General features: G+C 34.9%; 1 protein-coding gene across 1 annotated transcript in view; it reads left to right on the top strand.

The window, feature by feature from the left end:
- Positions 1-13073, top strand: part of LOC144835855 (uncharacterized) — a 108905-nt gene that overhangs the window by 40728 nt on the left and 55104 nt on the right. Inside the window, exons 47-70 of the mRNA XM_078690975.1 lie at positions 296-404; positions 657-911; positions 1458-1637; positions 1824-2453; positions 2638-2783; positions 2979-3090; positions 3290-3612; positions 3744-3956; positions 4165-4431; positions 4710-5022; positions 5378-5598; positions 5769-5922; positions 6141-6391; positions 6730-6996; positions 7188-7413; positions 7575-7684; positions 8302-8496; positions 9066-9177; positions 9545-10284; positions 10578-10759; positions 11089-11317; positions 11674-11869; positions 12216-12338; positions 12755-12957. Coding sequence (XP_078547101.1) covers positions 296-404; positions 657-911; positions 1458-1637; positions 1824-2453; positions 2638-2783; positions 2979-3090; positions 3290-3612; positions 3744-3956; positions 4165-4431; positions 4710-5022; positions 5378-5598; positions 5769-5922; positions 6141-6391; positions 6730-6996; positions 7188-7413; positions 7575-7684; positions 8302-8496; positions 9066-9177; positions 9545-10284; positions 10578-10759; positions 11089-11317; positions 11674-11869; positions 12216-12338; positions 12755-12957 — 5757 coding nt within the window. The remainder of the gene's footprint in view (positions 1-295; positions 405-656; positions 912-1457; positions 1638-1823; positions 2454-2637; positions 2784-2978; positions 3091-3289; positions 3613-3743; positions 3957-4164; positions 4432-4709; positions 5023-5377; positions 5599-5768; positions 5923-6140; positions 6392-6729; positions 6997-7187; positions 7414-7574; positions 7685-8301; positions 8497-9065; positions 9178-9544; positions 10285-10577; positions 10760-11088; positions 11318-11673; positions 11870-12215; positions 12339-12754; positions 12958-13073) is intronic.

Raw genomic sequence — 13073 nt, 5'->3', positions numbered from 1 at the left:
GAAGACAATGACAGCCTTTACTATTTCCAAAGTAAGCAACATACCAAATAAAGACACCATAAACAACTGCATTCAAAAGTTCAATGGTGTGTTTTGTACCATAATGTCATCATTGTATTGCATGCCACTGGCAAACTGATAAACAAGATCATTATTAAGCATTGTCATATTCTTGTTTCTTTATTAATTTGTTATTGGCGTCCATTTTGTACCCTATCATCATTTTATTGCGCGTCACAAACTAATGTGTGAGACCATTATTAAGTATTGTCATATCCTTGTGTCTTTTATTAAGTTGTTATCTAGTGATCTTGGTCTCCATTTTGTCAACGTCAGCATCGAACCTTCTGCTCTTGTTACAACAAAACGAGATACTGTGACCAGCAAATTATTACTATCTCATGGTAGGTAAACAATATGTGTACTAAAAGTAGTAATGGACAAGTATTTAATTTATTTCCATGTAGTTACAAGTTTTAACTAAGTTTCTATGAAATAATACAGAGTGAGACGGACAAATGCTCTACATAATTTCATTATAAAATATAGTAAGTCTGTAGTAGTGTTTGGCATCTGACAGAATTTTGACCCAGAAATAAAACTAAATTATATTAAATAAAAAATCATGTGACCATAAATATCGTTTTACACTATAGGAGCAGGATTTGGATCTGGTTTAGGAACACCAAGTAGCAGCTGTGGATCTTCAGGGGCAGGCTATGGTAGCAATGGAGGTCAAGGTGCTGGCCAGTCCAAAGTGGGTGTCACACATGGTTTCTTCACAACACCTAATGAAATAGGCTCTGACGGTGGATATTGTAGATTTCCTTATCGAGGTGGATTTGGAGCTGGCAGAATATTTATAAATGTTACAAATACTATTGTTATTGATGGAATAATTGATGCCACAGGTAAAAATATATACTGTAGTGTATTATTAAAATATCATGGACAATAGGTACATAAGACACAATAGACTACTGAAATGAACAATAAGTGAATGCTTGCATAAATTAACTACATAAACAGTCGTTTCCTGTGACTTGCACTTTATTCTTTACTCTGAGCCTAGCACATGATGATTGAAACGTGATTTGTATCACCTTCATGAAACAGTCTGTAATGTGCAATAAAACGTTGAAAGTCATTCATTTATTAATCTATTATTATATAAATCCAAAGGCAAATTACTGAAAAAATGACAATGCTGTGGGTATCAGTGGCTGGATCTCAAAAAAAAGCGAAAAGCTAAATCAAAACGATAAGTAAAACAGCCAGAAAAGTTAGCAGAGCTTTCAGGCAATACTAGCCCTTCATCAGTGCTATTATTATATATAGATATTGCCTGCTTAGAGGTGTAATATAAGATTTGACATCCTCCTGAAAGTGTCCTCTTAATAGGGGTTTGTGCTGTAGTAAGTGGTACCACAAACCATACATTTTATTACATGTTATAGGTGACCACTGGAGATCTCCACATGGTGGAGGTGGAAGCGGTGGTGGAGTATGGATAGAAGCAGAAGTGGTTCATGGCGATGGTGTTATAGATGCCTCTGGTGGTGATGGGTATTCCGGGTATGGTGGAGCTGGAGCCGGTGGAAGAATTGCAATATATTATGGATATAATTATTTCATTGGTACGTTTTAAGGTTTCTTGTTTAGCGGCCCAATAACTCTCATAATAAATGGAGTTTGTACATTGTCAAATGTTTTTAAAGATATTTTACAAGGTTTTATACTTTTCTTTTCTTCAACTTGTATATCATTAGTATCATTAGAAAGAGAGAAAAAAAAATTATCAAGCAGACTTGATCTTGTTACAGGTGATTTTATAGCTGCAGGAGGGGAAAATGGTTATGAACCTGGCGGCCCAGGTACTGTTTACCTCCATAGACTTCAAGTCATCAATGGATCCCGTTTACTTGACGCTACCAGTAAAGAAGGCCAAATAACTCATGATTCCAACGTGACAGAACCACTTACAAATAGAACGCTGTACATTAACAACCTTGGACGCAGGCCAAGAAACGAGGCAAAGAACTTAACAGATGATTATGCTGACTACTCATTGGCCAGTGCTGTCACATGGTTGATCCCAAGTGATAGATCTGAATTGGATTTTTCAAGGAATGAATGGAGTCATAACTTCACTGAACATATCATTATTGATGAGCTTCACGTATATGGTTCGGCACAAGTGGGTTTCATTGAGCCTTTGGATCCATCAGCAACCATGGACATCCGGATTGGCACAGCTAGGGGTGATCGAACTGGTCGTTTAAATGTCGGTTTTAATCAATCATTGTATATGGCAAATGCTTTCTTACCAATGAACGTTGATGTATACCGTGGGGGTGTGGCTACATTACAAGGAGAACTAGAAGCTGCTGGAGTAACTATCAATGTAGAAGGCGTCTTGGAAAATGCAGAAAATATTACTATTACTGATGGAGGTAGGCTGACTGAATATATTCATTTTTTTTATAATATTACAAGAACCTGGACACTCATACAACTCCCTCCCCCCACCCCCGACCCCCCAAAAAAGAAGATATTATTGTATGAAACCCATATTATGCACTCTGTTTGCCTGGTGACAGTCTGTATTAAACAAATTATTTGTTGTGAATTTTGTAGGAACTGTTTACATGCATGAGATGATTGGCATTGATGGAACTGCCACTCAAACTCTTGACTTCCATTCTATTAACATTCGAAATAATGGAAATATGATCACAAAAAATGGAAAAGATCGTCGAACCCTTAGAGGTCGCTATATCCAGGTATTTATTATTTATACAATTTATTTTCCAAAAATTATGCTAATTTTGGTAACAGTTACTTTTTTTTTCAAAAAGAAAATTTAATATAAATAGCATAACAGAAAGGTATTTGTGGTATTCTTGTTATATATTGTTATTGCTTATAGTTTATGGCAGAAATTTGAGCTAATTGTGATAATCTATTTTAATGTTAAGGTGTTCGGAGGTGGAACACTGTCAACAACCAATCTTCATTTAGAAGTTGATGAGGTCATTATTGATACTAAAGGACGGATATCAGCAGACTTTGAAGGATTTCCTATAGGAGGTAAAATAAGGAATAAAACCAACTATTAGAAATGATGGTGTTTAATTTATTGTACTGTATGTTCTTTGTTATATGCATATAACGAAACCTTGCTCATAATCCTGTATGTTCTCTCACAAAGTTAATGTACAAAAAGCATGTGCTAGATATGCAAATTAATGTATTTGATAATGTATTACAATGTCTTTATCATTCTTAGAGGGTACTGGTGCTGGTGTCACTTATGGTTCATTTGAAACTGGTGCATCTCATGGCGGTAGTGGTGGTTGCTATGACTCCACTCAACAACCTCCGTTAGCTTATGGCTCCTTTACAGCCCCAACTGAATTTGGTAGTGGTGGTGGTGGTACCGGCACATCAAACCAGGGTAGTGGAGGAGGAATCATTTCAATGAACGTTTATACTTTACAAATTGAGGGCACAGTCAGTGTCAACGGACAAAGTGCAACTTCTGCGGGAGGTGGAAGTGGAGGGAGTATCTTCATTGTCACAAAGATATTTGAAGGCTCAGGAAAATTAGAGGTTTGTTCCCAACATCCAATTTCTTTATAATAAAGATAAATTTGAACGATAACATGAGAACTTCACAAATAATACAAAGCCTTTCTTATTTGTAAATGTTTGGATAAAACCCATCATGTTCTTTTTTGTAGGCCAATGGTGGTGAAGCACAATATGATGGTGGAGGTGGTGGTGGACGAATGGCATTGCACTATGAAGAGAACATATTTGATGGAACATTTGAAGCTAAAGGAGGGAGAGGAGTTACTGAACACGGCGCATCAGGCACTGTCTATCTTAAACATTCAGGCGATGTCCTTCACAAAACGTTGATGGTTTATAATGACAATTATGCAAAAAATCAGGTAATTTATTATATACTTTATTGAAAAAAAAACACAACAAACATTACAACTTTCGGCCAATGGCTAGATTGCGTGTAACACTAAATACAGGCTCTTAAAAATAAAGATGAAAAAAATAAATATCAATATTCTATTTTCTTTTAATTTAATATTTTCTTTTGTTTAATTAATGACTATTCTAGTTTACACAATGTTATTAATGTTTTAGGCAAGACGAACGTGGGTAACATTACCTGAACTTCATGATTCTGACCATGACATAGACTTGCTAGACATCGGAAGCTATGCTCATCTTGAGTTGGAAGCTGTTGATGATAGTGGAATTCCGATCAAAGACAATCCACCTGAAAGGAACATCAACATTGCTGATATCAGAGGAGACTATACAGCAACTGTTCACTGCGGTCAATCCGATACGCTTTCACTTGATGCAAATGCATCTTCTCATATTCCATTCAATATTATTGTGTATGAGGTAAGGTTTATAATAAAGGTATATAATACTCAAAATATCCAGATTTAATAAAAAAAATAAGGGACATAATACTAAACCTGATATGTCCTATTTTGTTATGGTAGATTGAACTTTATTTTCACTCAAAGAACTTAGTAATGTAGATCTTTCGAGACGAGTGGTGTACTATTGCATCACAGCCACTGATCATAACTGGGCACTTTTTTCACTGAAATAATAACAAATACAGAAAACTAATTTTCATTGACATGTATAACTGTACTTGTTTTATCTCTTAGAATGGAAGTATTGGTTTGCCTGAACTTAGTTTTTTCCAGAATGTAGATTTTACTCTCATATCTGGTGACGTCTTTGGTGTTGAAAATTTAGAAATATCTTATGGATCAACTTTAACAATACATCCTCCAGCTAAAATTAATAGTGTATCACCAAGTAATATACAACTGCAGTCGTTTGAAATCCTAAGTGGAGGTTCTGTTGTTTATTATGGGACGCCATATACTACACCAAATGCATTGGAACTTGACATTGATACTGATTTTGCACTAAGAGGTGGTGCTAGGTTTACATCATCTTACATTGAAATTAGAGGTATGATTTCTATAATTAGATTTAATATAATTATTCAATAGACACCTCTATTCTTTGGGACACCCCTTTTCAGGGAAAGTGGTGAAATATATGTTTGAACACTACAGTCAGCCCCTATTTAGAGGACACCACAATTAAGAGAATACTTTGTTGAGTCTTGAAAGTATATAGCTACTTGTACTTAGTTTTTCACTAACTGGGGCCAACTGTTATCACCTTGTTATGTTTTAAAGAAATCATGCTCTAAGAGCAGATAGACTACTACACTGTAGGTAGGTATGTTTTTTCATTACTATAACTATAGCAGAGAGTATACTAGTTGAATGTAATCATTTTCTACATATTTTTTCTCCAGCTGACAACATACATATTGATCATGAAGCATTTCTGGATGCAAGTGGAGGCGGTTGGGGCCCAGGTGACGGGGATGCACCTGGGGTTCATCATGCAAATGGAGGTACAGGTGCATCATATGGTGGAATGGGAGGTGTTAGTGAGTTTGTATCATACTCCAATCTAGCGTATGGCAGTTTTATAACACCGACTTCATATGGCAGTGGTTGCAGCAACAGTGGGGTAAGTACGAGAAGTGGAACATCTCAAGAACTAATAAACTTAACATAACATCTGAAATATGTAGCATTTGAAATGATTTTTTTATGTTCGATTCTCAAATAACGTTAACATAGAGTACAATTACATTAGTCTGACCAATTATTTCTCTTTTTCACATATCTGCCATTTAGAATGCATGTACAGGTGGTGGTGTTGTTATCCTAACGGCACAGACTCACACACTGGTTGATGGTCACATTCTGGCCAATGGAAAGCATGCAGATCGTGACCGCACGGGTGGATCAAGTGGTGGCAGCATTTTGATTAACGCTCAATCCTTTGCTGGTAAGCATAATTACACCTCCCCACTATCTCACCAGTGGCATGGTTTAGCATTCCTAAGGGCCCTCCAAGGCTGGCAGTTGCATTGAGGCTGCTCTTGCTTAGGGGCGGCTCTTGAGGCTTCACAACTTTTGTATCTCCTACGGTTCGTTCGACTTCGATAATTTAATCACTTATTATTAATTGGTTGATAATTGATGATTATTAATCTATTTTTATAGGTAATGGAAGGATGCAAGTTATCGGTGGAGATGGCTCATGTGTACCATGTTGCAACCAATGTAATTCAGAAAGGCGATGCACACAATGTAAATGTGGGAGGTACATGAGATCTGCTAATTGTGTTGTACGATGTCATGATTCCGATAATGAAGAACCTTGTGAGTATAGAAGAGATGAATGGTACGGCTGTCGCTGGTCTGATTATGGTACAGGGTATTATTGTAGAAATGAACAAGGAACAGAGAGTAAGGTAATCACAAACATGTGTAATGATATTTTACTACTGTACTAGGTTATTAGAGAAGCTACAGTAGTTCTATTCTGGTTCAAAATCTTTATTTAGTCAGTATAAAAAAATACACCGTACAAATTAAGTTTGTGATATGACTTTTTATCCAAGTATTCAGTACTCAACGAGTCCGGCTTTCGAGTGTTGATTTCCAGTATTTAAAAAAAAAACTTTATTATACATGATTGCAAACATTTAAGATTAAATATTATTCAATTATAACAGATGTACATATGTAATTTGTTATGTCATTTACAGTCACTTTACCACCATATGTTACCTTTTATGTTGAAACTTAGGAAGTTGGTGGAGGCGGATCAGGAGGACGTATTGCAATACATAGCACCGACTTCAACCATTTTAGTGGTACGCTCCAGGCGTTTGGTGGTCGTAGTGATTCTGAAGCTGGAGGTCCGGGAACAATATATGTTTCTAACAATCAATCTGACACAATTCTGACTATTGATAATGATGGGAGAGGACCTACAAGAGAATATCTTTCATATGACTATGACATCACTAAAGATAGTGCTCGAGCTTACCTTGTAATAGAGGATGATAACATGGTAACACTTCCTTCAATTTCAGTTACTTAATATGTGTTGATGTTGCACATCTATAGTGGTCCAATCATTTTTAGTGTATGCATAATAAGCTGAAAATTGAATTGACTCTTGGTTGGGGCAACTTTTTTCCAATATTCTTCCAAACTTTTCTAATTTTAATTTTTCTTATACTTCTCATTGTTTTATTACAGAATTCAGAGTATTTAATTTCTAAACTAGAAATTAGAAATAAAGCTCACCTGGCGATTGATCTGAAAGGATTGAATAATGAAGTTATTAAAGTTTCACACCTGGATGGAGATGGATCTGGAATGTTACATGTTGCTCCTTCAGTAAGCATGTCTATAGATGATGCGATATCACCATTACCGGCCGGATTCCGAGTTTATGAAGAGTCAACACTGTCTCTTCCAAGAGGTATAGCTATTTTAATTATAAGTTATTCAAGTATCACGCCTGGATGGACACGGATCTCGAATGTTACATTTTGCTCCTTCAGTAAAACAACCAATACAATGGTTCAATTGAAATTTATACAATGATGCAAAAGCAATATTATTCTTTTTTTTTCTGTTCAGTAACATATTTGGGTGATGTTAAACATGCAACATATAAGATCGATGGTGCATTGGAAGGTGTAGAAGAATTGACAATTGGTCAAGGTATCAGTATGGTTATAGGAGAACATGTAAGTAATATCTATTACACTGATATATATTTTTACTTTTACTTCTTAAGCTCTGTCTACACTATCAAACTTTATGTGACAAAAAAATGTGATGTGCCCATATATGGACATGATGATGTCATATCACTACCATATTTAAGCATATCAATACCATATTTGGGCACATCACACTTTTTTGTCAAACTAATTTGATAGTGTAAACAGAGCTTTTCTTTCTTTTAGCTGAAATACACTTTTTTCAATAGAAATGTACTGATTTCCAAAGTAGTTCAGTAGCTGCAATACATGATATTCAGATTGATGTTATACAAATAACGCACAAGTCAGAGTGCGTATATTGGAGATGCGGCGCACTCGAAGGTATTTAGAATGGTGCAACATGCACAACATTGTGAATACCCTTGAGTGCGCCGCATCTCCACCAACGTCTAGCGCGATTGGTAATCTGCCATACGATTTGCACACCGTGTATAAGAGTGGAAAAATAAAGAGTGCACACATGACTCTTTTTTTTTCGTCTGATTGGCTACATCCTTCAACCCATGAAAAGTTATTTAAATCATTGGCACTAAAAACACAGAACTTTCTACCAAATATATTTTTGTATGGTTTTACAGGGCAAGTCAGTTGGCTACAACGACAAGCAGTTTTTTCTTACAAATATGGACATTTTAAGCGATGGTGTGTTATCCTCATTTTACGATCCGACAACTGACTTTGAGAAAGATGAGGAGGATGACGATAATCGATTTCCATCACTTGAACTCAATTTAGATCAGTCTCTACAAATCCACCCAGGAGGAAGAATAGAGGTTAATCTTTAATAATATTGTATTTAGTTAGAAATGTTGTAAATGAACAAAATAAAAAAACTAGTAATGCACCACTCTATGATGGTTAAACCAGAAATGTTGTTGAAATTGCCATGAATAAACTATCATGTTAATACATCCTATAAATGATTTGTTTACTCGTTTATGTATTATTATTTTGTAACTCCAAAGATATTTGTCCCGCTGAAAAAATATTTTTGTTGAATATACTATTTTAATGTCACATTCATAATTGTTATTCACTTTGACAAAAAATTGGATCGAAAAAAAAATAAATATATAAAAATAATCAAATTGATTGGAAGTCAATGGGGTTTTGATTGAATTTAACTGTTTATTTTGTCTTTTAAAAAGTGAAAATATTATTAACTTAATTAAAACTACAAAAATTTATCTTCATTTTTCATGTTTTTGGGGGACAATACATCGTAAGTTTTGTATGTCAATCAATCTAATTCTAACAAGAGACTTTATTGCTTTAATTTTTTAAACTTAGTAATATATTTTAATCAATTTTCATTTCATTATTTATGTTGTTTGCTGACTAGGGTAATTGGATAAAAATCGATGCAAATACCGAAATTGAAATTGATCCAGCTGGAATAATTGACACATCAAACAAAAGTCCTTATACTAAAAATGATTTGTATAATCAACAAGGTAAGTGTGTACATTTTTAGAGTTAAAAATATTGCATGAAGGCTAAATGATAAGTATTTTGCATGTTGGATTACTGTGTTGGTTGTTTTTTGCACCAGAATACATGTTAATAGCTGGTCATGTGTGAAACATACTGTACTTTCTAAGAACAAGTACAGGCTAAACTATTAAACCTGTGTTCACACCATTATTACCTTCACTATTATTGCAAAGCAAAAAAAGTCTAGTGAAAACTATACCTTGAATAGAAGCATTCTCATCCAATCCTATTTCTATATCTGATGTGAACATAACATACGTAGCCCATATTTGTCTACATTCTTGTTTGGTGTGAATGTACCTTATTCTTGTATAATTCTAATTACAGGATCTTCTGGAGGAGGTTATGGAGGAAGTGGAGGTCAAGGAAGTGCAAAACAAATTGCTGGAGAGCCAAGAGGTGATATATTTTATCCAGACCAGTTTGGACGAGCTGGTGGCAATAATGAAGGCTCTGTCATTGCATATGGTGGCGGTATAATTAGTCTTACAGCAGACACCGTAAAAATTGATGGTAGTCTTGAATCGAATGCAAAAGACTCGACCTGTGTGTATTGTGGTGGTGGTAGTGGTGGAACTGTATTTGTCATGTCTACTAGGTTCGATGGCCAAGGAGTAATATCGGCAACTGGAGGTGCTGCTATAAATCCAAATGGTGGTGGGGCTGGTGGTCGAATTGCAATACACTCGTATAACAATACATTTACTGGTACTTTTGGTATTCGTGGAGGAGCAAGTGAGATTGAAGTCGGTGGGGCTGGAACTGTTGTACTACATAATACTGACACAAATGAAAATCGCCTGATTGTTGATAATGAATTTATTGGTTCTCCTATAAGTGAAGATATCCATTTTCCTGGTGTTATTGGAGACCACTCGGGTCGTGACACTGGACGAACATGGATTTTACCATCAATGGATTATTTCGAGCATAATATTACAGAGCTTGACATTCGAGGAGGTGCCCATGTTGCACTTTATAAACACGATGAAGAGGATACACAGACTATTAATGTTGTTGAGAGTAAAGGGGATTCTTCTGGGATTGTACATGTTGGCCCATTACAGGTAATTTTTGTGTCTACTATGCTGTGCACATATTGTTATTGCAATGAATTTAACCCATGTGTTACTTGGGTAAACTTCAAGGGAGCCAACCAATGCTCACGATTTCTAAATATATGTTATATAGTTATGGTTGATATGATATGGTTGTAAATCTTGCCCGGTCATAATTGATTCTTCTGATATCAATAATGTTCAGATAATGAATATCAGATAATAATTCTAATATTATTGCTCATGTTATGCTTGATAGACTGTACTGGTAGATTTTATCAATTATTTATATATTTTTTCAGATAATTCGAATTGGTCTTCCATCATCTAGCCCACGGCTTATGTGGGGTATTTTGTTGTACAGCCAAGCAGAATTGTACATGCCTGAACATCTTGAAATATTTGGTGTAACTGTAACACTAGAGGGAGTTGTTAAAACCGTTCGCAATATTAGTGTTGGTTTTGGTGGTAAATTAATTTTAAGGTAATTTTACTTTTAAATTTGTGACAGCCATGAATGACTATAATTATTTTCTAGGGCCATCCTAAAATATTGATATTGTTAGAATACAAGTATTAACAATGTTTACCCTACTCTGACATAATTTTGTAATTTATGCTAAGTACATTGAGAACATATGAACAAATTCACTTGAATTAGTTATGTCTTAATTAGTTACTTATTTTATATACTTGATCTTATATCAAATCAATATTTAACACCAACTGTAAACCACTTGTTTACTAAAATGTATATTATGTAATGATTACCTTGATGTTTATGATTTAAAAAAAAAGTGTTTATGCTTTTAGACCTCTCACTAATATGACTGATTATACAACAAATGTAATCCAGTTTGAAAATTTGATACTGCATGGAGGTAGTACTGTCATTGTTGAGGGTGAGGGTGAAGGTGGTTTGACATTAATTGGAAATTCCGTAGTGCTTCATAGTGGCTCTTATCTAAAGGCTGACAATCTTACACTTGAAGTCTCTGAGTTCGTTCTTGAAGATCTTGCATTGGTGGACTTAAATGAAGTGGTGCGTTATTTTTATCTTCCATTTTACATAAATTAATTAATGTAAATATTGGCAACACCTTCAATCCTCGCTATCATTATTATATTATCATTAATTTCATCGACATCATTATTATCTACATCTTTATCACTTATCATCTTAAACGCTAGTCGTCGTTAGACATTGCGTGTCTCACTTGTGCCACTCAGTAAGTTTGTTGTTTATAGGTCCGCATGTGAAAAGCTCAGTTTCTTTTTTGATGTTTGCCATCTATGTTGTTTTCATCTTTATCACTGCATCAACTAAATTATTTTCACTATTTTTTACTATGTTTTCTTTTATGAAAATTGTTGATAGTATTAAATAATATTTTTCAGAAATATGATAATCCAATTGGAAGAGGTTCAGTATCAGCTGGTTCTGGGCATGGTGGTATGGGAGGAAGAAGTCGTAATAATGGAGCTGGTTTAGCATATGGAAACCTATTTCATCCAGAAGAGTTTGGATCTAGCAATGGAAGGGCTTTGGGTGGAGGTATTTTTAAACTGGTGTCGGATCTGGCTCATATTGATGGTAATAAACATTTATTATATCAATACCAGTACAGGGAAATGTTTGAAAAATAGTTGCCATTGAATTAATATAAAGTATACATTTATCTAACTAGCTATAAATAGGAATTCCTGCATTCTTATTGGTTGTGCATTTGTTTTAATCACAAAATGCACGGATGGAATGGATGGAAATATAAATAAAATTTTATTTAATTTTTTTTATAAGAAGTCTATTCGTGAGATGCAGGTAGGTATCTCACTCATCAACTACCAACACCACTGTTTGTTTGTGTAATTTGTGAAAAATAGGCTTTACTTCCTTTCTACTGAAAGCCACTACTATTTTTGTCTTCTTTTTTTTACAGGGACCATACAGGCCAATGCTGGCAATGGACTTGATGGCAAAGGAGGCGCTAGTGGTGGAAGCATTTATATTAAGTCTGATCATCTACATGGCTTTGGTACTTTACAATCGAATGGAGGAAATGGTAAGATAAGACTTCAATATTGTATATAATTTTACAGATATATAGAAACTCTAAACCGCTCAGGGATATACTGAAAATTCATTTATTAATTTTTAAATGGTGAGGAAAGATGAGGAAATCTTTGAGAACCAACTAAGATTCGAACCAGGAATCTTTGCCTTGATTGCAGACATTCTGTCACTAGTTTGATAGTGTAGACAGAGCTTGTGGCTTTCATGGTTCAAATTTGATTGGATAGCGACTCTTTAATAGCCCCAACGTGATATGGCAGAATAACAATAGTTGCACCTGCATCAGTGAAAATAATAGTGTATATACAGTATATCTGTATATTTATTTACCCAGTATCACTTCCACCATTGGACTGTTTGGTTGTTTTGAAGTCATACCTTATCTTGATGTTCTTTTTTATTCAGGTGATGGGGAGTTTGGTGGAGGTGGTAGTGGAGGACGGATTGCCATTTATGCTATAACTAGCAGTACTTTTGATGGAGAAATGACTTGTTACGGTGGGAGGTCCTCAGTAGAACCAGGTGCAGCTGGAACAATTTACTGGGAAATTGAATCAGAAGAAAGTTCAAATATTATTATTGATAACCGTGGACAACATCCAAATGAGGTAGTTTTTTACAAATTTATTTCATTTACCTTAAAACTAATATTTCAAATGAAAGTAATAAATTTATGGCTTATACAGATATTTATCTTATTAAGCTCTGTCTACACTATAAAACT

Source organism: Antedon bifida, chromosome 1 (genome assembly GCF_963402885.1).
Source record: "Antedon bifida chromosome 1, ecAntBifi1.1, whole genome shotgun sequence".
NCBI lineage: Eukaryota > Metazoa > Echinodermata > Crinoidea > Comatulida > Antedonidae > Antedon > Antedon bifida.
The sequence above is the reverse complement of the archived record's forward strand: the minus strand, read 5'-3'. Positions and strand labels throughout refer to the sequence as shown.